This window comes from Mirounga angustirostris, unplaced genomic scaffold, assembly GCF_029215605.1.
Source record: "Mirounga angustirostris isolate CCGP_5_RB_7025 unplaced genomic scaffold, mMirAng1.0.hap1 SCAF_16, whole genome shotgun sequence".
In the NCBI taxonomy this organism is placed as follows: Eukaryota; Metazoa; Chordata; class Mammalia; order Carnivora; family Phocidae; genus Mirounga; species Mirounga angustirostris.
The window spans coordinates 27,555,711-27,579,233 of NW_026991724.1; the positions used below are offsets into that span (position 1 = coordinate 27,555,711).

The window sequence follows — 23,523 nt, forward strand, 5'->3', positions numbered from 1 at the left end:
AGTGAGTGAAAGTCATATTGTAGGGATGACCTTCATTCAGTCTGTAGCAACTGAAAAGAAAAGGCAAGCTTTGAAATGTAAGCCATTGGTTATAAAGTAGTTGTAACCCGTGAGTGTTATACCATGGTGAAAAAACTGTGGTCTCCAAAATAGTATGCATGTACACTGGCCCAGTACCGTGTGGGCGTGGGAAGACACCATTAGAACACTAGCTCTAGGTGCTTCTTTCTCATCTCAGCTGGGAAAAAGATGTGTTTTGTAACAATACTGAATATTAGTGCATGTGAAAAATTTCTAGACAGATATCCATATAACGGGTATAAATGCTAAAACATTTTTTACTGACTGGGGTGCAAAATTAAACAAATTTTAAAACCATCAACCTAAAAGAAAGTGAACTTCATTCTCTCATTTAAGGTCAACTTTAGAATAGAGTCAATACTCAAAGTGTTACGAGATTAACGAAGATAAAAGCCCAATGCTTTTGCTCTTGATTAATGAAACGCCCAATAAAAGCTATGGTAGCAGCTAGTAATACGTGTAAAAAAGAGAGGAAACGAGAAGACAAGAATGGAATGAGAATAGCGTCTTTCAGCTAGAGATGCAGTGACCCCGATGCCCACTTGGCACACCCACATGGACACGTGGTACTTCTCATGTGACCCCCACGATGGTCCAGGGGAAAAGAATGTAACAGAGTGCACAGCCTCTTGGCATTTTGATGGGGCCTTTAGCCTTTGTCCTTTTTTTTTTTTTTTTTTTAGATTTTATTTATTTATTCATGAGAGACAGAGAGAGAGAGAGAGAAGCAGGCTCCCAAGGAGCAGGGAGCCCGATGCGGGACTCGATCCCAGGACCCCGGGATCATGACCTGAGCCGAAGGCAGACGCCCAACCGTCTGAGCCACCCAGGCGCCCCAGCCTTTGTCCTTTTAAAGAAAAAAAGGCAACAAATTTTATAGTCGATCCTAGAGTGTTTAGGAAAAGGAAAGACGCATGAGGCCAGAATCCCAACTCCAGGATGGAAAGGCAGCAGCCCCGGGAGCCACTACACAGGGCACAAGCAGCCCTCTCCTCTGCCATCCAGAAGCCTCCCGAGGCGGGGGCCGTGTGCTTCGGGCCAGGCCCGCGTTTACCAAGGCAGGAACACCGTCATCTAAGTCTACACTGTCCTAGGAGAGTCAGTGAAACAAAGCCATAAGCAGTGGGAGGAAGTATCATGAGCCCAGCAAGAAGAGGCTAGAAGTTTCTGCAATGTTCTAAACCAGTGCGATTAGGAAGGGCAGAATCGGCCTTGCGTATTAAAAAAAACACTGGAGGGGCGCCTGAGTGGCTCAGTCGTTGGGCGTCTGCCTTCGGCTCAGGTCATGATCACAGGGTCCTGGGATCGAGCCCCGCATTGGGCTCCCTGCTCCGCAGGAGGCCTGCTTCTCCCTCTCCCACTCCCCCTGCTTGTGTTCCCTCTCTCGCTGTGTCTCTCTCTGTCAAATAAATAATAAAATCTTTAAAAAACAAACAAAAAAACACTGGAAACATGGATAGACCTTGAAGATTTTATGCTCGGTGAAATAAGCCAGTTGCAGAAGGACGAATATTGTATTGTTCCACTTCTGTGAACACAGAGACAGAAAGAAAGTGGAATGGGGGCTGCCAGGGGCTGGGGGAGGGGGGCTACGCTTTCACGGGGACAGAGCTTCAGTCCGGGAAGATGGAAAGGTTCTGGAGGTGGATGGTGGTGACGGGTGCACAACCATGTGAATGTACTGAATGTCACTGAAGTGTGTACATTTAAAAATGGTTAAAATGGTACACTTGATGTTGTGTATATTTTACCACACAGAAAAACTTTTAAAAAATCACTAAGGAAGATCATATGGAAAATGAAAAACTCAATGTTAAAATAAAAAAAAAAAGACAAGCCTTTTTTTTTAATCAAGAGAGAAGTACCTGGCTCCAAGCTCAAGGTCTAGATTGAGGACAGTGATGATGAGTCCTACCACACACAGATTTTAAGGACACCGTCACACAGGTCACCTTGTGGCTCCTGCATGCTTCCCAGTCCCGAGGGTCTCTTTCCTTCAGCTTTGCCCAGCCCTGTCATTCATAATAGACAAATGAGAAGTCCCAGAAACCGGTTCTATTTGGGAAGGCTTTCTTTTGTTCGAGGCTTCGGTGGTTAATATGCTTGACAAATTTCAGAGTCTCTCTGTCTCTGTAGACCAGTGCCAGAGAGTTGTTTTCTGGATTCACTGTTAGCAGCTGAAATAAGCCAATACAATGACACATTAGAACACCGAACTTATTCTCAACTCTTTTCTTCAATGATTCACCACTGAACAGATGGTTTTCACATCATGTACTTAGACTGGCGATAGGAATCTTTTAAAAGATCCTTTACTAGGAGGAGCTATTGCTCTGGCTGTCAAGGCATTTTCCAGTGAGCCCCATTCCAACACATACCCAGAACGATTTTACCCAGTGCATGTATTTCTTACTATACTGAAAGATTTCATGGGAATGCACCATGTAACTCTTAGCTTACATGGAATTTCTCAGTAGGGTAGAAGCAATGCTTACTGATTATCCTGTGGCATCTTTATTCCCTGCCAAGTACTTTCTACTAGAAATTAGAACCACTGCCAGGCAGACCATCATGGATTTATCAGCTAAAGACACTGGCAGAAGGTCATAAAAATTGGGTTTCTGAAGAATAAAAGCTTCCTCAAGAACTAAAAAGGGCAGTTTGCTGTCAGATGCAACTTACCTCTTCATCTTCACCTTTGGCAATGTAGGAAGTAAAGCCACCATATTCTGGCTCCCAGCCTTACAAAGGGAAAACAAACAGCATTCAGAAATTTTTCACTGCAAGAGTTCCATCCTCTGCTTCCATTGCCAATCCCATGCTGCTTAAAGCTGGGGGCTCTGGGAGCTCCGTAGTAACCAACTCTATGACTTATGAGCTTGAATTTACCATTCAATCCACACTGAGTAAGAAATGAAAACTAAGAATTGAATATAAAACGCACCTGGAAGGACAATTACATAAACGATGTGGATCTGGGGGGTTATTTGGAGGGAAATTATGGTTTGGTCCACATCCCCCCATACCTTGGTCAGATATAAATCCTTTGGGTTGGGAGACTGAAGTTCATGACCCCCAAGATCCCCTCCAACAGAAAGCTTCTATGATCTGGGATCCTGGCCAAGGCACATCACTTCTGAATTGGTCAGCTGGAGGGGGTCACCAGGAGACTGCCCCTCTCAAGGTAACAGTGCATTGTCCTTTCTACCCTCTTACCTTCACAGCCACAGTAGAGGAGTAAGTCTAGGGCAAATTCAGTCTTGCTGTTGTCATGGATCAAAGTGTAGTGACCAGTCTTCCAACGCCTCAGTTCTCCCTGGCATGTGGGAACATTTGAGTCTAAGAAGAAACAACAGAAGGCCAGAAAAAACTTAAAATAACTCTGATACAGGGATGCCTTGGTGGCTCAGTCAGTTCAGCGTCTGACTCTTGATCTCAGCTCAGGTCTCGATCTCAGGGTCGTGAGTTCAAGCCCCGTGTTGGGTTCCATGCTGGGTGTGAAGCCTGCTTAAGAAAATAAATAACTTTGATACAACTGCTAGTGTGCAAGGGAATAATAAGTAGGAATGGTCCAGCACTAAAGGGAAACCATTCCCATAAACCTTCTGACCTACTGCTCCACCAAACCAGCCTTACTTACAGTGACTGTCAGAAATGTACCATGTACTATTTGGTGGGGCAGGGGGACTTGATGTTCTATTTCTTTTTTTACAAGAAATTTTAGATGGAATATACATTTAGCTGCCAAAATAAAAAATTATAATATGAATAAATATAATTATTTTAATATATATTATATATAATATATATGTATATAATTATAATATTTATTCATATTATAATTTTAAATAGATTCCCCCTGCCATCTGCCTGTATCTCCTATTATTAATGTTTTATCTTAGTGTGATTCACTTGTTACAACTGACAAACCAATACTCATACATTATTATTGCCTAAAGTCCATAGTTGACATTAGGGTCCACTCCTTGTGCTATACGTTCTATGGGTCTTGATCAATGCATAATGTTGGGTGTCCATCATTACCGTATCATACAGAATTGGTTTTAATGCCCTAAAGAAGCTCTGTGCTCCACCTAATTCATCCCTTCCTTCCTCCTAATCCCTTCCAACCACTGATTTTACTCTCTCCTTAGTTCTGCCTTTTCCAGAATGTCATAGTGTTGGAATCATACAATAAATAGCCTTTTCAGACTGGCTTCTTTCACTCAGCAATATGCACTTAAGGTTCCTCCATGTCTTTTCATGGAGGATGATCGCTTGTTTCTTTTTAACTTCATCCTGTTGTGGTTAGAGAAGCTACTTTGTATGATATCTTTTATTTTTTACTTTTCTAAAGATTTTATTTTTAAATAATCTCTAGACCCAACGTAGGGCTTGAACTTAAAACCCAAGATCAAGAGTCACACACTCCACCGACTGAGCCAGCCAGGTGCCCCGGTATCTAGCTTTTAAAATCTACTGAGACTAAATTTGTGGCCTAACTTATCGTCTGTCGTGGAAAATGTCCCATGTTCACTTGAGAAGAATGTATATGCTGCTGTTGGTGGGTAGAATGCTCTGTATTACACCTGTTACATCTAGCTGGTTTTATTGGGTTAAGTCCTCTCGGGCGCTGACCTCTCCCAACTACTGCTGTAGAATTGTCTGATTTCTTCCTTCAATTCTGTCAGTTTTTGCTTCATAAAATTTCAGTCTGTCATCAGGTGCATAAAGATTTGTAACTGTTGTATCTTCCTGCTGTACTGAATTTTTACAAATATAGAATGTCCTTCTTTGTCTCTTCTAATCTTTCTTGAGTTACGATCTATTTTGTTTGGGTGCCTGGCTGGCTCAATCGGGAGAGCATGCAACTCTTGATCTCAGGGCCATGAGTTTGAGCCCCATGTTGGGCATGGAGCCTTAATTAATAAATAAATAAAAATAAATAAATAAATAAATAAATAAATAAATAAATAAATAGTCTACTTTGTTTGATATTCGTAGAGCCACTCCTGCTCTCTTCTGGTTACTATTCGCATGGAACATCTTTCTCCATGCTTTTATTCTCAATCTGTTTGTGTCTCTGGATCTCGAGTGAGTGTTTTGTAGATAGCAGATAGTTGAATCCTGTGTTCCTGTCTATTCTGCCAATCTCTGTCTTTTGATTGTCATTTACATTTAAGGTAATTACTAGGAAAGAGGGGCTTAATTCTGTCACTTTGCTATTTGTTTTCTAAATGCCTTATAGCTTTTTTTGTCCCTGCATTACAGTCTTTTGTGTTTTTTGGTATTGAAATGTTTAAATTCTTTTCTCATTTTCTTCTACGTATATCCTATAGCTACTTTCTTTGTTGGTACCATGTGGGTTACATTTAACATCTTGAAGTTATAAAACCTCTCATTCGAGTTCATGCCAGCTTAACTTTAATAAAATAGGAAAATTCTGCTCCTTCACGGCTTTGTCCCCACCATTTTCTTTAAGATGACGAACTTTACAGTTACTTTTCACATTTATCTCTGTATTCCCACCTGCTTTGGCCCAGGGCCTTGCATACAGTAGATGCTCAGTAATAAAGCATCCTTTGGCTGCCTGTATAGATTTTTTCCAAGGTCCAGGTTCCCATGAAAATGAAACCAAAAAGGAATAGAGATAAGTAAGCACTTTTTTTTTTTTTTTAAGGTTTTATTTATTTATTTGACAGAGAGCTCAAGTAGGGGGAAAGGGAGAAGAAGGCTCCTTACTGAGCAGGGAGCCCGATGTGGGACTTGATCCCGGTATTCCGGGATCATGATCTGAGCCAAAGTCGCTTCACTGACTGAGCCACCCAGGCACCCCAACAGATACTTTTTTAAAAAAGCCCATGAGGCCCCACTGATCTTCACCTCATTCTTTTTAGGGCCCAGGTATGGAAGCCAGTATCAATTATCAAGGAAAGCCAACCTTTATCTTAAAGAAAGGCTATCCTGTGTATTGACTAGCACAGAAAAAGCCACCTGGCTCTGGTTGTTCTAAATCCGTGGTGACCAAAGCGACAGGTCAGTCTGCGAGGCCACAGAATCTGCATTATGTGGTTCTTGTGTCACACTGCTGGCTATGTGTCCATGGGCATCCACCTTCCTTGTCTTTGCTCTTCTAACTGCAACAGGGGCCTTCTCCAAAAATCAGAGTGGAAGCAGGGAGAGTACAACTGAGGAGAGGAATCGGGCAGCAGATTTTCTCGTCTGATTTAGTAGGTGCCGAGCCGTGTACGCTCATTTGGTAGCCGCTCACTTATGGGTGCCAAAATTTCCACAGAAGACTCACCTCTTAAATTTCCTATATTTTTCTCTGTTTGATCTTGTCTGTAGATAATTAAAGACTTCCTCTACTTTTTTTTTTAAGCCTATTTATTTTTTCTTACTAATCTTCACGCCCAATGTGGGGCTCAAATTCATGACCCTAAGATCAAGAGTCACATGCTCTTCCGTCTGAACCAGCCAGGTGCCCTTAGACTTCCTCTACTTTAATTAATAAATTTCCTTCTACCTATTTTCCCAAATTCAAGGAGGTTTTTCTTAGGCTATTATTGGTCCTTGGCAGAAATAAGCTGTGTTCACCTTCCTCTCTTCGATGTTATGTTTTAGAGTAGTTTGGGGCAAAGCCAGTCCTATTTCTGTCCACTGTTGAAGTATATTTTCAGCCTAATAGAATGTATGAGCTGCTCCTCCTACCTAGAATATTCTTCCCACAGATCCTTCTTGTTATTCCGATCGGAGCTTAGATGGCAGCTCCTGAGACAGGTTCTTCCAGTTGCCCGGTCACCTAAGAGGCCACTCGGTCGTTGTTCCTCAGCACACAACCCGTTCAAGTTTTCTGCAAACCACTTTTATTAGCTTATGTTTTCTTGTGGTCTGTGGACACATTTAATCTCTGTCCTCTCCCACTAGAACATAAACTCTGGGAGAGCGGAGACCTTGCTTGTTCTGTCCTCCAGCTCCCGAAACAGGCCTAGCAGATCATGGATGCTCGAGTAATAGTTGTTAGATGAATCAATAATTGAATAGTGAATGTTTAATGGTTTAGTAAGGACAACTGATATCAACGGCTTACCTTCCTTTGCTTCATTTTCCTCTGACTCTGGGTCTGTCTGTCCCTGGCTCTGCTGGCTGTTATTGCAGAAGGCTGTCTGATGGTTCTCTGGCCCAGGGGACCTATGGCTTGTCCCTTCTTCACGGTTATCGGCCGCAGAGGCTCCTTCTCCCTCTTTTTGGTTTGCCACCTCATCTTCTTCTGAAGGGGCCAAGAAGTGGAGTTTCAGGCCTGTGAAGTTGGAGAGCAGCAAGAACAGAGGCTCGGAGTGGAACAATTCCATGCAGTCCTTCAGAATGTCGGGAAGCTTGCTCTCCTCAGCTTTCTCATAAAACCTGGAAAGCAGTGATGCCAAGTTGTTCATCAAAACCGTACCTCTACAATGACTCATGGAAGAAAAGCTGTTCATTAGTTTTGTACCCTGCTCCCGAAGTCCTGGCACAGCCTACTAAAGCACGGCTTGTTGTAACTGTGAGGCTCTGTCAGGGCCTGCTACTGGATGTCCCTGGGAATGAACATCACCAGGGCCAATGTCCTACTACTGGCAGATGTCCTATTATTGGAAGTGAGCCTTCCAGGCAAACAGGCAGTTGCCGAACGCAAAGGCAAATGTCGTGGCTCTACCTTTTGTTAGGGGGACCTCGGCTGCTCCATTTCACGTCTCCTTTCTCCAAAGCCTCACAGACCTCTGCAAATTTCTCAGGCTGGAAAAGGAGCAAAGAAAGAAGCAGTCAGTGGGTCTCTCTATGATCCCACCTTGGTCTTGCAGGTGGAGCCGCTCTGCAGAATCATGCTGGCTGATTCCTAAAAGGGCCAGTGGACATTCGCCCCTTTTGCCCAAGGCCCCCAGGCCTGATACAGTGCAGCCAGAAAAAAGACTGGATAAATCATCAGCATGCTTTAGCCAAGAGACCCGAGTGTCAATTTGGGCTATTTCCTTTAGCGGTTGTGTGTCTCATGTCAGATCGCTAAACCTCTCAGACTCCTGCATTTATAAAATGAAGATCATAATACGGTCTCTTCAATTCATAAGATGTGAGGAAAAACAATGAAACTGCTTAATGGTCAATGTCATCACACTAAAAGTCTCTGTAGGCCTCACCTTTATGCATTCAGCTTTCTAAATAGAGAAAGCCAAGTACAGAGCAAGAAGCTGATTAATCTATTGAAATCTGCTCCACAAGAGGCTTTCTATGTACTTGTTTAATGTGGCTTCCCAAGGAGTGTTCTCAAAACAGCAGTCCTATCAGCTGTAAAACAGGAAAGAGGATCCCAAAGCCTGGTTTAGGTAAGCTTAATAAAATAGGATCAAACAAAGTTTATTTACTGTAATATTTCTCAAACTCCTTAATATGCTAATGTCAGCTTTAAAATTTCAAGAGGGAAGGGGAGAGGGGGAGAGAGAGAGAGAGGCAGTATGTTTCTCGTGGAGGAACAGCTCTTGGGACTGTGCTTCCATGGGACCCAGGGTCAACTGTGAAGTGCCACACCGGTGTCTATGATCTTGTTTGGCCCTCACAACAACTCTTCAGGATGAACAAGGCAGGTCTTATCCCAGTTTAACTGATGAAGACCTACAAGCTCTGGGAGATTCAGTGATTTGCTCATTAGTAAAACCACAGAGCCAGGGCATGAATATTAAGTCTTCTGACTCCTGATGTAGTCCCTCTCCACTGAAATGTGCTGTGTATCATTGTCAAACGTTCATTAATGGGTGCTGCTCAGTTAATTATCTTTTACTAAAAGCAATAGTAAGCTGATAGGAAACCATATTCACCAAATGAATAGGAAGGAAGCTACATACAACTCCCTGTCAGTGTAGAAGCGTGCGTGCGTGTACGTGTGTACCATTAGGATTCCAGAAAACTGGGGAACATCGAAGGGACTCAACCCACTAAGCATACAACTGGTACCAATGTTAGCTACTAGCATCACCTGTATATTTTATGAAAAAGATGATATAAACATTCTAACCAGGAACTAACCCAAAACTCCTTTAGTGATGCCTGTTTACCCACCCAAGAAGCGAGAAAGACAAAAGCACAAGTTGTTATAGCAGTGAGATTCTGTTAGGGCCTGCTACTGAGGTCCCCAAGATACACTGGACAGAACGTGCTGGCTTACCTTAAGGAACTCCTTTAGGAGAATTTCAGACCGTTCTTCAAATTCTTCTTGAATTTGAACTTGGTAATCCATGTCCAGATAAGTAGGGTTGATCCAATCATACAAAATTTCATGCTTACAAAGAAGCAGCAGATGCAAAACGTGAATTAACAATTCCTATTGCTTTTGTTCTTACATCATTTCGTGCTAGTAAAATATATGCAAAGCCTCACTTTATAATCTTCTCCTTGTTACACATAAAAGTGCTGGAAAACTCTGCCTGAGAAAAAAACACTATCAAAAGTTTACCTAAGAAAAGCAAAAGAGGAAACTCAAAAGTCCAGTTTCATTATCAGGAAAACAAACCATACAGTAAAGCTTCTAAGATAAGAATCCCGACAACAGGCATTATCCTTACATCTTGTGGGATGTGAGGGCTCCGAGGTATGAGAGGTTCAAAGTAGTTGGGAGGCCGGGTCAGTGAAGGACCATGGAACCAGCCACTTATAGACAAACGTGACTTTTCTTCAGATAGGACTTCGGACACCTGAAAGGACAAGGCCAACAGCGCATGAACGTACCCGCTGAGGGGGACGATTGCTAGCCAAGGCGCGCTCACTTCTGGATCCGTCACGCTGGATGCGCGCACAACCTGGCCACGGAAGTCCAACAGGAAGCTCTCACATTTCGATAACAGGGGACTAAAAAGCATGATCCTTAGTACTCTGTATATTTGTGGTTTATAATCTTTACCTGGTGAAAGGATACTGGAGACACTTCAAAGAAAACCAGTGTGTTCCATGAAGGGATAAGAGACTTGACGATCTGCTTCGGCTGGAAGTGTTCTGCACCAGGAAAGAGGACAATCACAAATGTGGTTTTGTTACCACTAACCACTTTCAGCCTGCCCTGTTTCACCTTGACAATTCTCAGATTTCTAAGGGGAAGTAGATGGACCCTGCAGATCCCAAAACGTCACCCTCTTCCATCTGTTTCACTCAGTTCTGCTACCTGACCATTGTTCTTACTATGCCATCTGTCTATTATCGATGAGGGCTGGGGTAAGTTCGGAAAAGTTTTCGAGAGGCAACATCTGGTGTCAGTCATTAGGAAACAACCCTGACTTCCTGTCAGACAGACTGGCGCGGGCACACTGATGGTCCCAGGCAGCTTTTCACGTGCTCCAGCTTTCCACAGTCAGTACTCAGGAGTAGGGTCTGACTAGTCCTCATGCTCATGGACTCCACCTCTGGAGTAATGACTACAAGTACAATGTAGGGACGCGGCTGTCAAGGCTGGTGTCCGCTCCCCCTCCTCAGAGGAGGACACACACTGTGTGTAAGAGCTCAGAAGTAGCTACTGGTGCTGATGTGTACGCGCTTCTCTTACCATCAACGTCATACAGGTCCAGGGTGCCCCCCAAGCTCCTGTCCCAGGGAGGAACCAGGTAAAGAATGAAGGCGATCCGGCGCCCTTCCAGCTCATCATCGTGGCAGAGGAGGGCATCTGCAATAGTGCAACATGTACTTTAATGTCCCCGAGCTGACAAGGAGCAGCCACTACTCTGATCCTGCATTTTAGTATCGGTCCATCTGATATTCACCTGCAATGTGAGCTCCTCCAGCTTTGTAAAATGACACTTGTTTCTCCTGTTTTATAATCAGAGACATACAACTGGGAACACGGAGAACTCTAAAAGCCCTGAAGAACACACATATGGACAGACCCCAGAGATAATCACTAACAATATTTGTGCTTATATTCTTCCAGCACTTTTCCTACATACGTTTGCTTAAAAAAAAAAAAATGGGTGTCCTACAGTGGTTGTTTTGTGGCCTTTTTACTACCATCACTATATACAGCTGTCATCGCTTTTTTAATGGCCCTGTAGTTATTCTACTATACGGATTATGAATTACCTTCTTTCTCCTTTAATTAATCTTAGACTTAATTGTTTCCATTTCTCATCTGTTAAGAAAAATGCTTCAATAAGCAAATGACCATTACTGTACATAGATCTTTTGGTAGCAGTTCCCATTAATTTCTTGAGCTAAAGCTTCTAAAAGCCGTTAGGTGGGACTGAGCAAGGGAGGCATCCCTGCAGGGCAGGAGAGGGAGGATTTGCTATGGTGAACTGTGATCGTTCACACATGGAGGGATTGTTTTGATAAAGAAATATCCTGAAGGTGACGGAAGCCATGGTTCTCACTGCTGAGGAAGGAAATTATAAATACGGAAATGGAGAAATCTGGGATAAACCTTATGGTGTTGAATTGGAACTGGAGGAATCAGTGTGAATTGATTTTCCTATGTATGGAGATATTTAGTTAGATATCTACATATTTCTAGACACTGACATACATAAACATGTAAACGCATGTGTGCTCATGCGCATCCGTCTATTTGCTACCTCTTCTCCACAGAAAGGCCTGGGAGCAGTGACACCCTAATGGCAAAACACCCAGAGTCCAGATCTTGATTTTTAAGTATCATTCGTCACTAAAAGGAATCAGGGTTCTTTGGAAGAATGGCTAACTCTGGGTCTAGAGCAGGGGACATATAAGATGAGCTTGGAAAAATCTTGTTCTGCTAGGAAGTAAAATGTATTAAGAATGATGGGGACACATCAAAAGGACATGGAAATCAGTGTAAGGTGCTCCCTTTGATCAAATCAGGGACAAGAGGAGCATCACTATAATATAGCAACTGATTACAGCCCGTTACATAGTGACCCATAAAGCCACACTGATGTAAATAAATATATGAATAAATAAATGGGAAGAGAGGAAGGTTTCCTTTACAGAATGACAGTAAATGTAAAGGGAATGCCAGAGGATGCTAAAATAAGCAAATCAAAGTTGGAGGAGAAATGGGATATTTACATAATTGTTAAGTATCTCCCCACAAAATTCTTATTCACTTATAGAAAGAAAAAGAACAAGTTTACAGTGGGAAAGCCTGACATCAGTTACCACCTTAATTAAGTAATCAAAGTATCACTAGGGGCGCCTGGGTGGCTCAGTTGGTTAAGCGACTGCCTTCGGCTCAGGTCATGGTCCTGGAGTCCCGGGATCGAGTCCCATATCGGGCTCCCTGCTCAGCAGGGGGTCTGCTTCTCCCTCTGCCCTCTTCCCTCTCGTGCTCTCTGTCTCTCATTCTCTCTCAAATAAATAAATAAAATCTTAAAAAAAAAAAAGTATCACTAGACTATGACACACAGAAACCATATACCACTTGATAAGATGTACTAAAAAACAAAACAAAACAAAACAACCCCCACATAATTCTGTAACATTCCTACCAAAAATGCAAGCCTTGAATCTAATCATGAGGAGGCATCAGGCAAACCCAAATTGAGGGCAAATGTACAAAATGAGTCATCTGTAAACCTTCAGAAGGCTTAAGATCATGAAAGTCAAGGCAAGACTGAAGAACTGTTCTAGATTGTGGGAGACCAAGTCAGGCATGACAACTATGCAATCCTGGACGGGATCCTTTTGCAATCAAGGACCAAATAATGGAACTTGAATGGAGCCTGCAGACTGGATGGGAATAATGTATTGATCCTAATTTCCTGATTTTGATGGTTTATTGCCATCATCTAGGAGAATGTCCTTGTTGTAGGAATCACTGAAGTACATGGGGGTCCTGGAACAGGATGGCAACCTACTCTCAAGTAAAATGGGAAAAAACTATACTATGCTTGCCATGTTTCCGTAAGTTTGAAATGATTTCAATTAAAAAAAGTTTTTAAAAAAAGGGCTTTTGATAGGACTCATCCTGTGTATCACTCAGTTAGCCTCAAAAAGTGGTTACCAATGTATACCTCCCCCTTATACTTTATACTGTATGAGAGTAAACCCACATCAAAATTTTACTTAGTGAAACAAAGCAAAACACTTTTCCTTCCAGGTGAAAAAGCAAACACGCTTTCAAAAAGACATTTCTTTGCTCACAAAGGGAACTGGTGACAATGGATACCTCTGAAGAGAAAGGGGGACAAGGAGAAAGTGCAGGGAACTGTCAAGGTTTACACTGTATCCTTCTATACTGTTCGAAGATTCTTCCTTAAGGATGTAGTCTTTTCGGGGTGCCTGGGTGGCTCAGTCGTTAAGCGTCTGCCTTCGGCTCAGGTCATGATCCCAGGGTCCTGGGATCGAGTCCCACATCAGGCTCCCTGCTCCGCGGGAAGCCTGCTTCTCCCTCTCCCACTCCCCCTGCTTGTGTTCCCTCTCTCGCTGTCTCTCTCTGACAAATAAATAAATAAAATCTTAAAAAAAAAAAAAAAGAAGGTCCTAATGCTATGGGGGGACGTGTCCCAAGTCTAGGATCCTGGCACACCAATGCTCTTGCTGCCACTGTGTAGCTAAAGCCTGTAAGTCCTCTAGACATCAAGGGCTTTATCTTTCTTACCAGAGAATTCATATTTAGCACAGGACATGTCAATAGTTGATTCCAGGTCAATCTTGGAAATGTCAGCAAGCCAAGTCCGGAAATCTTCAAACAGAACTTTCCTAGAAATGTCAACAAAGGTAACCTGTTAGCCACAGTATTTGGATCTCGGCCACAGCTACTTTTCCCTGGAGGCTGTAGTAGCTTCTTGAAACTTGCACAGTTTAGGCCTTGGAACTGAAATAAAGAGAAAGAAATACAAATCCATCTACTGGGCGCCTGAGTGGCTCAGTTGGTTGAGCGACTGCCTTCGGCTCAGGTCATGATCCTGGAGTCCTGGGATCGAGTCCCACATCGGGCTCCCTGCTCGGCGGGGAGTCTGCTTCTCCCTCTGACCCTCCTCCCTCTCATGCTCTCTGTCTCTCATTCTCTCTCTCGCAAATAAATAAAAAATCTTAACAAAAACAAAAACAAAAACAAATCCATCTACTGTAATATAGTTTTGCTCTGCTATTTCATTTTACTTTCTTCCTCTTAAATTGATAGTATGCTCTAGCACGGCAGTGCTTTGCCCTCTGTCATAATTTAGCACCCTGATGTTCCTTTCCGAGGTTACTGATTTTTAGACATGTTTTTTGGCACTAAATACTACTGCACTGCTTAATGACCATTTGGGTGACACTGTTGCAGATTAAAAACTTTAAGTTGCAATAACAGTGAATATTATGCTAACTGTAGGCTCAGGAAAATCTTTTATAGAAGTTCTGATGCCAGCACAATACCAGTAAGAGATGCTGAACATTTCCATTTGCCAGCTAATGGGGCTCTCTGTATAGAAATCTCTTTAACACAATTTATAACTCACTCAGCCAATCAACTTTGGAAGTATGTGAATCTTCATGAGTTGAAAACATTTTGAAAGGGGGCGCCTGGGTGGCTCAGTCGTTAAGCGTCTGCCTTCAGCTCAGGTCATGATCCCAGGGTCCTGGGATCGAGCCCCGCATCAGGCTCCCTGCTTCGCGGGAAGCCTGCTTCTCCCTCTCCCACTCCCCCCTGCTTGTGTTCCCTCTCTTGCTGTGTCTCTCTCTGTCAAATAAATAAATAAAATCTTTAAAAAAAAAAAAAAGCCCCCCCAAAAAGAAAACATTTTGAAAGGACTTACATCGGTTCACATTTTGCACACACAGACAGTATTTTTTGGATCATCTTAGTCCAAATGTACACAATTGAAATTCCCATAAAATGCAACTGTGCTGTTCATAACTAAGTATCAAGTCTCCAGGCTGATCTCCTAAGATTTTAATACCAAGTCCCTTTTCCACACTTTACATTACCAAACCAAAAAATTCTAAAAAACGCTGTGCTAGGTTGGTCCAACCAGAAATGCCATGTAACTTCAAAAACAGAGTTGCAACTTGTATTTAATGAGCCAGCAGAACAAAGTGCTGAACCAGGCTTGCGATGTGGGTAGCAAACATTTCTGCAAAGTCTTGATGCTTTAAGCAACTATGATCAAAGCCTTAAATCCCTCTTTTACTGGTAACACTGGCCTCCTCAAATGTATTCCATAAAAAGTTCTTCCTCTAGTCACTATGAAAGGGTCACAAGGCCAGGGTTACTTTCTGCCATTATTCTCATTTGTTAATCGAATATAACGGAGAAATCACAGAGCCCAACTGGGAAGTATAAAGATCACCTTTCTATAGACCAAGGAATCCCGTCTAACACACCATCCGGCTATTATCCTGTGGGAATAGAATGGAACCTCAGTCCCACAGGAAAGGCTTACCAGAGTGTGCTGTGAACTAAAGAGATAATGCCTTACAGTGCAGTGCGATCATCTCTCTTTGGAACAACAATAACAAAAGGTCTACATAAATATGAGATATTATGAGGTGCAGTTAATACATGAGTAATACTTCAGAATTGGGAAGAAATAACAATCTGTGCAGACTGCCATCCTATATCAAAATGTCCCAGAGGAAAAAAGAGAACGAGGAAAAAATGACCTCTGTATAAATGAAAAACCGTGATTACAAAGTAACATGTGCCTACTGTAGCAAAACTAGGGGAAAAAACCCTCTATAAGTAAAAAGGAACTGTTAAAAAAAATGTGAAATCCAACTAGCCAGATTTAAACATTCCATTCTTCTCTTTTTTCCTTTGTACACAGATAGCCAAATATATCTTTTAAAAATCATTCACACTGTGTGTGCTGTTTTAACGACTTTTCTCTTTTTTTAAAAGATTTTTATTTACTTATTTATTTGACAGAGAGAGAAAGAGAAAGAGAGAGCACACACGCACAAGCAGGGGGAATGGCAGGCAGAGGGAGGAGCAGGCTTCCCTCTGAGCAGAGAGCCCGATGCGGGGCTCGATCCCAGCACCCTGGGATCATGACCTGAGCCGAAGGCAGACGTTTAACCGACCGAGCCACCCAGGCGCCCCATCTTTTCTCTCGACAAGTGTACTGCATCAACTCTAATATGCCTCCTCTGTAAGAAGTATTATTGTTTTGCTATCACTTAAAAAAATGTTGCCAATTAAAATAGGACACAATAGTAATTTGTGAGACACTGGACCCCAGCAGTGCTAAAATGTAAAAGAAGAAATGTGTCTTAGAATCGGTGAAATCAGGTTTATCATTCTCATGTATTAAAATTCACACATCATATTCAATGGTTGTAGAGTTTTCCGCTCATGCTTTTACCATTATCTATATAAATCTCAATGCATGGCCTTTTAATTTGTATATAGTTTTTTACTATTTTGGGGCACCCAGGTGGCTCAGTGGGTTGAGTGTCCGACTCTTGATTTCGGCTTAGGTCATGATTTCAGGGTCATGGGATCGAGCCCTGCATTGGGCTCTGAGCTCAGCAGGGAGTCTACTTGAAGATTCTTTCTCCCTTTCCCTCTGCCCCTCCCCCAACTTGCACTAGAGCACACGCACTCTCTCTCTCTCTTTCTCGTTCTAAAATGAATAAGTCTTTAGAACATTTTTTCCCCACTATTTTTAACAACATTACAACATGCAATCTTGTATGAAATTTTTGAGCACATCCTTAATTATTTTCTCAGGATAAATTCTTATAAGTGGAATGATACTATAAAAAGGGAAGCATAATTTTAAGAGTTTTGATACATTTTTCAAAACCATCATCTAAGAAAGGGATCGATACTTCTGTCAACACTGGGGGATTTTGTTTCGAATATTTGCCAACCTAATATGTGAAAAATGGTTCCAGCAGTGTTTCCTTGATTACTAACAAAGCTGAACATTTTATCACTGAGAAGGTGGGCCCTGGAATCAGACTGATTTGAGTTTGTAGCTTAGCTCCCTCGGTTTTCATCTAGGAAGCCTTGAAGAAGTTACTTAATCTCTCAATCTGTTTTCTCCTCTACAAAATGGGATAATGACATAACGTTATATGATGTAACATTTTCTGCACCTGACAAATATGATTGTTTACCTTAAAGCACAGATGTGAGGCTCTCTTCTCTTCTTCAAATCATCCGACTTGATCATAGAAAAAGAAAAAAAAGGATTTCCTTTATATATTACACACAGAGAAAAGCAGTTCAGTGAGTGCCCTTGCAGTGTAGGATTGTGGCGAAGAGCCTGGACTGAAGCCAAGCTGCCTGGCTTTGACCTGTGGCCCCTCCATATGGCAGCTCTATGACTCGGGCAAGTTACTTAACCCCCCTGGGCCTTACTCCATTCAACAAATATTTAAATAGTTATCGACAGTGGAGCTTATATTCTTTTTGAGGGAGACAGACAGTAAACATAAAAAGCTGATTGTTAGCATGAAAGAAGGGGACAAAGGCACAGGGAAAACCAGCAGGATATGAGGTACTGGGCATGCTGAAGGTGGGAAAGGGTTTGCAAGTACAAACACGATGGCCAGGCTTGATTTTGCTGAGTGAAGCAAAGCCTTGAAGGAGGTTGGGAAACATGCCAAGGGAATATCTAGGCAAAGAGGATTCAAGGTCCTGGGGTGCCCAGGTGGCTCAATCGGTTAAGTGTCTGACTCTTGATTTCAGTTCAGGTTGTGATCTCAGGGTCGTGAGGCTCCCATGTCAGGTCCCCTGTTCAGCATGGAGGCTGCTTGAGATTCTCTCTCCCTCTCCCTGTGCCATGCCCTGCCCCACGCACACTCTCTCTCAAAATAGACAAATTAATTAAAAAAAAAAAAAAAAAAGGATTCAAGGTCCTGGGTGTGAAGCATGCCTGGTCTAGTCAAAACATCCAAGGAGACTGCGTGGCTAGAGTGTAGAGAGTGCGGGGGACAGCAGTAGGAGATGAGGCCAAAGAGGCAATGGGATGCGTTAGAACTCTTCTAAGTACTTTGGCTTTCTGACAAAGAAATGAGGAACCTTTGGAGGCTTTGAACAAAGGAGTAATAGGATCCCATTTACATTTTTAAAAATTGAGATAAAATTCACGTAACATAAAATTTATCATTTTAACCATCTGAATGTGTAATTCAGTAGATTTTCGTATATACGCGATGTTGTGCGACCACCACCATTATCTGATTCCAGAACATTTATCATCCCCCCACCAAAAAGAAACCCTATACTCATTAGGCAGTCACCGTACATACTCTTCTCCCCAAGGTCCTGGCAACCGCTAATCTACTTTCTGCCTCTCTATATGGATTTGCCTAGTCAGGACATTACAGATAAGCGGAATCCTACAGCACGTGGCCTTGCATGTCTAGCTTCTCTCAGTATATTGTCAAGGCTCCTCCATGTTGCAGCAGCATTGCTATGCCATTCCTGTTCCTGGCTGAGTAATACTCCACCGTGTGGCTAGACCACACTCATCTGTCCATTCATCAGGTCATGGACATTTGGGTTCTTTCCACTTTTTAAGATATCATGAATAACCTGCTATGACCATTTGTGTACCTGTTTTCATGTGCACATGTTTTCAATTCTCTTGGGTCCATTGCCGTTTTAAAAGAACACAATGTCTGTGATTGTGTAGGTGGGCAAGAATGGAAGCAGTGAACTGGCCAATAAACTACAAGTGTAATTCTGATGAGAGGCAAGGATGCCTTGGACTGGCTGTTGGTAGTACAAGTGGAAAGAAGTGGGTTTTTCTGGATATGTTTTGAGGAGAGAGCCTGCAGAATTTCCTGACGAACTAGGTATGAGGTGAGAGAGGAATGGAAGGTTTTTAGCCTGAGCCACTTGGAAAGATCGAGTTGCCATTCACTGGATGGGTAAATTTGCAGGTGGAGCAGACTTAGGGGGAGAAGACCAAGAGTTTAGTTTTGGACATAACTGTGAGACACTTAAAAGATATCCAAGAGTAGAGGCAAAGCCATGGGAGTCCCTGGAAATCTGCCAGGAAGTGGCCCAAGGGCAAAGCCCTAAAGTACTCTATCATTAAGAAGTTAGGGGGCGCCTGGGTGGCTCAGTTGGTTAAGCGACTGCCTTCGGCTCAGGTCATGGTCCCGGGGTCCTGGGATCGAGCCCCGCGTCGGGCTCCCTGCTCGGCCGGAAGCCTGCTTCTCCCTCTCCCACTCCCCCTGCGTGTGTTCCCCCTCATGCTGTCTCTCTCTCTCTCTGTCAATTAAATACATAAATAAAATCTTTAGAAAAAAAAAGAAGTTAGGTACAAAAGGAAGACCTATCAAAGGAAACCAAGGGCTTGCCAGGGAGGTAGAAGGAAGACTCTGAGAGCGTGGTATCCCGAAAGTAAAGAAAATATCTCCAGGAGGAAGGAGTAATCTCAAATGCAGCTGGAAGGTCAAGTAAAATGAATCCTGAGTGAGCCCGACGAGTGTAGTTTCAGTGGAGCTGTAGGTAAAAGCCTGATGCAAAATGGGCTTGACGGAGAATGAGAGAAGGAGTATTTGAGAAAGTACAGACAACTTATATGGAATTCTACTGTCAAGAGGAGCAGAGGAATGGGGTAAAGGGCAAAGTTAGGTCAAAAGCATTTTTTTCTTAGGAACAGCTTTCTTTCTTTTATTTATTTGACACAGTGAAAGACACAGCGAGAGAGGGAACACAAGCAGGGGGAGTGGGAGAAGGAGAAGCAGGCTCCCCGCTGAGCAGGGAGCCCGATGTGGGGCTTGATCCCAGGACCCTGGGACCATGAGCTGAGCCGAAGGCAGGCACTTAATGACTGAGCCACCCAGGCGCCCCTAGGAACAGCTTTCTTTCACATGTCACAGGGAATGATCCAGAAGAGAAGAAAAAAACCAGTGTACTCCCCTCATCTGTAAACAGGAATAGGAAGGTACCTCCTTCATAGGACTGTTATGAGGATTTAATGAATTCATTCATTCATTCTCTGTTATGAGAATTTATTAATGAATTAATAAATATAAAGCACTTAGCATGGCATAAAGCATGCACTCAGTAACACTTGCTTTAAAATATCCAGAATATCAGGCAACTCCTACTGACACACTTGTTTAGGAAGGTTGTAAGATGTTATAGACCCCATTATTAAGATATTTCACAGCACAAGCAAAGAAAAGAGGATATAAGCAAAGTCTGAAGGGACAGGAGACTGAAAATAGGTTTTGCATCTACTGTTTTAGAATGAAGAAGTTCAATCCCAAAGTGAGCATAGTAAAAATTATTCACAGCAGAGCACAGTTTCACCTAACACCCATGTGATCTAAAGTAATCTTTTTCCCCCTCCTCATTACCCAGAGCCCTTTTTATTATATTGCCACTCACTGACATCACAGTTAGAAGTGTTTTCATCTACCAAATTGCATCAAGTAAAAACCAGTTTAAATCCTCAGTTTTTGTAATCAGAGATACATATAGCCCTAAATCAACAAAGAGACCTACTGTTATTGAAGTTGATATAATTACAAAGGCAGACAGTTGTGACTTTTAATTAACCTATGTAACTTCACTAGGATAAAAGTTTAATTTTGTCAGATTTCCTGACTTATTAAGAGTCATATCATGTGTATATTTAACTTGGTTAATCATATGTGTTAAGGCCCAAAGATAGAGACTGGGGGACATAATCAGCTCTAGTGCAAAAGAATAAAAGAGAAGGAAATCCTGTTATTTACTCTTTTATCCCAGATAAAGAGAAATCAAAGGGTTAAATGCAAAGAAAACAAAATAATCCTTCATCTTTTTCATTTTTATTTTATTCTGTGATTTTTAAGGGCTGATATCCTTGAGATTTCATAAAGGATTTCCAAGAGTGATGTATACCATGTACTAAAAAGATATTTCCCCTCAAACTGGGGAAACCAATGACCTGTATTTCTATACCTAGACTGAGCCCTGTCTTCTAAGAGTGGAAAAACTGGCCCTGATTTTGATACGGTCTTTCCTGCCAAGTTAAACTGTCCACCAAAAAAAGAATAGATCTCACTCTCTGCGGACATACTGCGATGCACAGCATACATCAAGTCACCTAAAATAAGGACATGAATTAAAAATTTAAATAGGTATTATTTTCCAACGTGCAACCCTCTTCAGCATACCAATCCTCAAAATGCACTTAATCCCCTTTGTTTATAATGTACTTAACTTACTGGCTTACTGTATTTCTTGACTATCGCTAGATAGTCACCATCACTAGCACTTCTCTTAGTTTAGTCTTACAGGGCAGGAACTGTCAGAGGCTCCCATGCAATAATTATAGCACCTAACACATCATTAACACTCAGTAAGCTTATGTGAAATGAAGGAATGCTTTTAGCGATGTCAAGGCAAGGACCCTCCAAGGCAAACCCAATCTAAAACCTCAAGTCTAAAGGTAAGGAATGATTCTGTAGATAAAGCATTTCTTAAGTGGAAGAGTGAATGTGAAAGGGACATAAATACCTGCTGGAACTTATATAAATCGTTATACTTTTCATGGAAGTCCAAGTTCAAAAGTTCCTTCTGAAGCCCTTCCAAAAAGTTTTGGCTTTGGATGAAGTTTGGGATCACGCAGTGAAGAAAGGGATCCATGTCCATGGCAATGGCCTCTGTTGGAAGGAAAACATTACTTATGGCTTTTTCCCCTTTTGTATTTTTGACCTGAGTAGCATGGCAGAGGGAATACAAAAGGGAATGATCATGAATTTTCAGAAATCTAGTACCAAAAGACTTGGGGGAAGAATTATAAGCTCTTCCCTTTTTTCTTTACCCCATTCAATACTACTTTTTTTTTTTTTTTAAAGATTTTTATTTATTTGACAGAGAGAGACCAGCGAGAGAGGGAACAAGCAGGGGGAGTGGGAGAGGGAGAAGCAGGCTTCCCACTGATCAGGGAGCCCAATGCGAGGCTCGATCTCTGGACCCTGAGATCATGACCTGACCCGAAGGCAGAGGCTTAACGACTGAGCCACCCAGGTGCCCCTCAATACTACTTTTTAAATATATTGTGTTCAAAATACGAGTCCTTAGGAATACAGGTGATATCACTAAATTAAGGTTCCTGCTCTTTTTTGCGTTTTTTAGTTCAATGATTAGCTATTGAACTGAATATATTTTAGATTCCTTATTCATTTCCCCCAAAATTAAAGTGAAAGGAGCAAATGAAAAATGAGAATAGAGGGGCACCTGGGTGGCTCAGTTGGTTAGGCATCCAACTCTTGATTTTGGCTCAGGTCATGATCCCAGGGTTGTGAGACAGAGCCTCACCGCAGGCTCCATGCTAGGGGAGGAGCCTGCTTAAGATTCTCTCTCTCCTCTCCCTCTGCCCACCCCCAACCCCTAAAAAAAATGAGAACAGCAATACTGGCTGGCAATTTTTCTTCAACTCTGTCTTTTCTTTCTCCAAGTTACTGTTGGAGGAAGGAAGTTACAACATACACTTTTTAAAAAAATCGGTTCAAGCAAAACTCCTCGATGCCTTGATTTCTGTCTCAACATTTTAGCCACTGCCTCTGATACTCTAGGTACCCTCCTAATATTAATAGTCACCACCACTACCATCACCACCACCGCCACCTACCCCGTGCCAAACACAGTGGTGTTTTACATGCATAATGTCACTTCATCTCCTCAGCAACCCTGTGATAGACATTATCACTATTTCCATCCTACAGCTGAGGATATTGACAAGTCCCTGGGGGTACAGAGCTTGCCCTTTAGACACTGAGCTATCACCTTTTATGTGCATCCAGACACCCAGGACTCACCCCTTCGAAGCACTTAACAACTGAAACCCAAATCATGGCAAACTCTAGGAGGGAAAGCATGCGGCATGAAGCGGAATTCTTATCCTCTAAAGTGATATCTGAAGCTGAGGCTGGAATCGTTCAAGGTGAGTTTCTTCCCTTGCTCAACACTCGTTTACTCCCATAGGTCACGTAGTCGGCCTACAGGCGTGTAAAAACGAGTAAGCTCAGGCGCCAGCCATCTGGCAGCTCACAATAAATGCTCTGGCTACACGATTTTGGGATAACCGATCTTTGCCCTCGGAGGAAATACGAACTTGCATGCCATGCCCTCTGCTTCCCAACTCTCGGGCCTACGTTTCTTCCTCCTCAGATTTCTAAATCCAACCCGAACTTGGAATGATAGAGGGCAGCAGGAGAGTCAAAGGTGGCCAAAGTCACACTGTCTCCAAGGGCCTCTTCCCTCGTGGCCCCGCTGCCCGGGGCTCGACTCGATTGGTAGGACTTTCAGAGGCCCCCCCAGACCCTGCTCCCCCTTCACAGCACCGGGTTACCGTGACGGAACGGCGTCCTGCGGCTCCAGGCCTCAGACACCTGCTTTTTCAAGGTTTCTTCGGTGACAGCGTCCGAAAACTCCGCTATCACCTCCTTCTTTCCCTTTTTCCCCGTCCGGCCAGAAACTGGCTCAGCTGGCCGTTTCCCATTCATCTTCTCTTAAGCTACAGACCCACGCCACACTGATTAAGCAGCTACTTTCCTAGGCTGACTACAATT

At 42.7% G+C, this 23,523-nt stretch overlaps 1 protein-coding gene across 2 annotated transcripts; it reads right to left on the reverse strand.

Moving 5' to 3' along the window:
* Nucleotides 1–1,538: 1,538 nt before the first annotated feature.
* Nucleotides 1,539–23,522, reverse strand: OGFOD1 (2-oxoglutarate and iron dependent oxygenase domain containing 1). 2 transcript variants are annotated; one of them, XM_045891096.1, is made up of 13 exons: nucleotides 23,304–23,522; nucleotides 21,467–21,612; nucleotides 17,116–17,162; nucleotides 13,667–13,767; nucleotides 10,643–10,759; nucleotides 10,007–10,098; nucleotides 9,672–9,800; nucleotides 9,275–9,388; nucleotides 7,775–7,854; nucleotides 7,172–7,485; nucleotides 3,298–3,420; nucleotides 2,764–2,822; nucleotides 1,539–2,258 (listed from the first exon to the last, which is right to left on the reverse strand). In XM_045891096.1, the coding sequence occupies exons 1-13, from the start codon at nucleotides 23,455–23,457 to the stop codon at nucleotides 2,097–2,099; spliced, it is 1,638 nt and encodes a 545-aa protein (XP_045747052.1). In that variant the 5' UTR covers nucleotides 23,458–23,522; the 3' UTR covers nucleotides 1,539–2,096. The 2 variants fall into 2 exon arrangements, with proteins under 2 accessions (XP_045747052.1, XP_064437113.1); XM_064581043.1 differs by lacking the exon at nucleotides 23,304–23,522 and adding an exon at nucleotides 22,771–23,263.
* Between the last annotated feature and the right edge of the window lies 1 nt (nucleotide 23,523).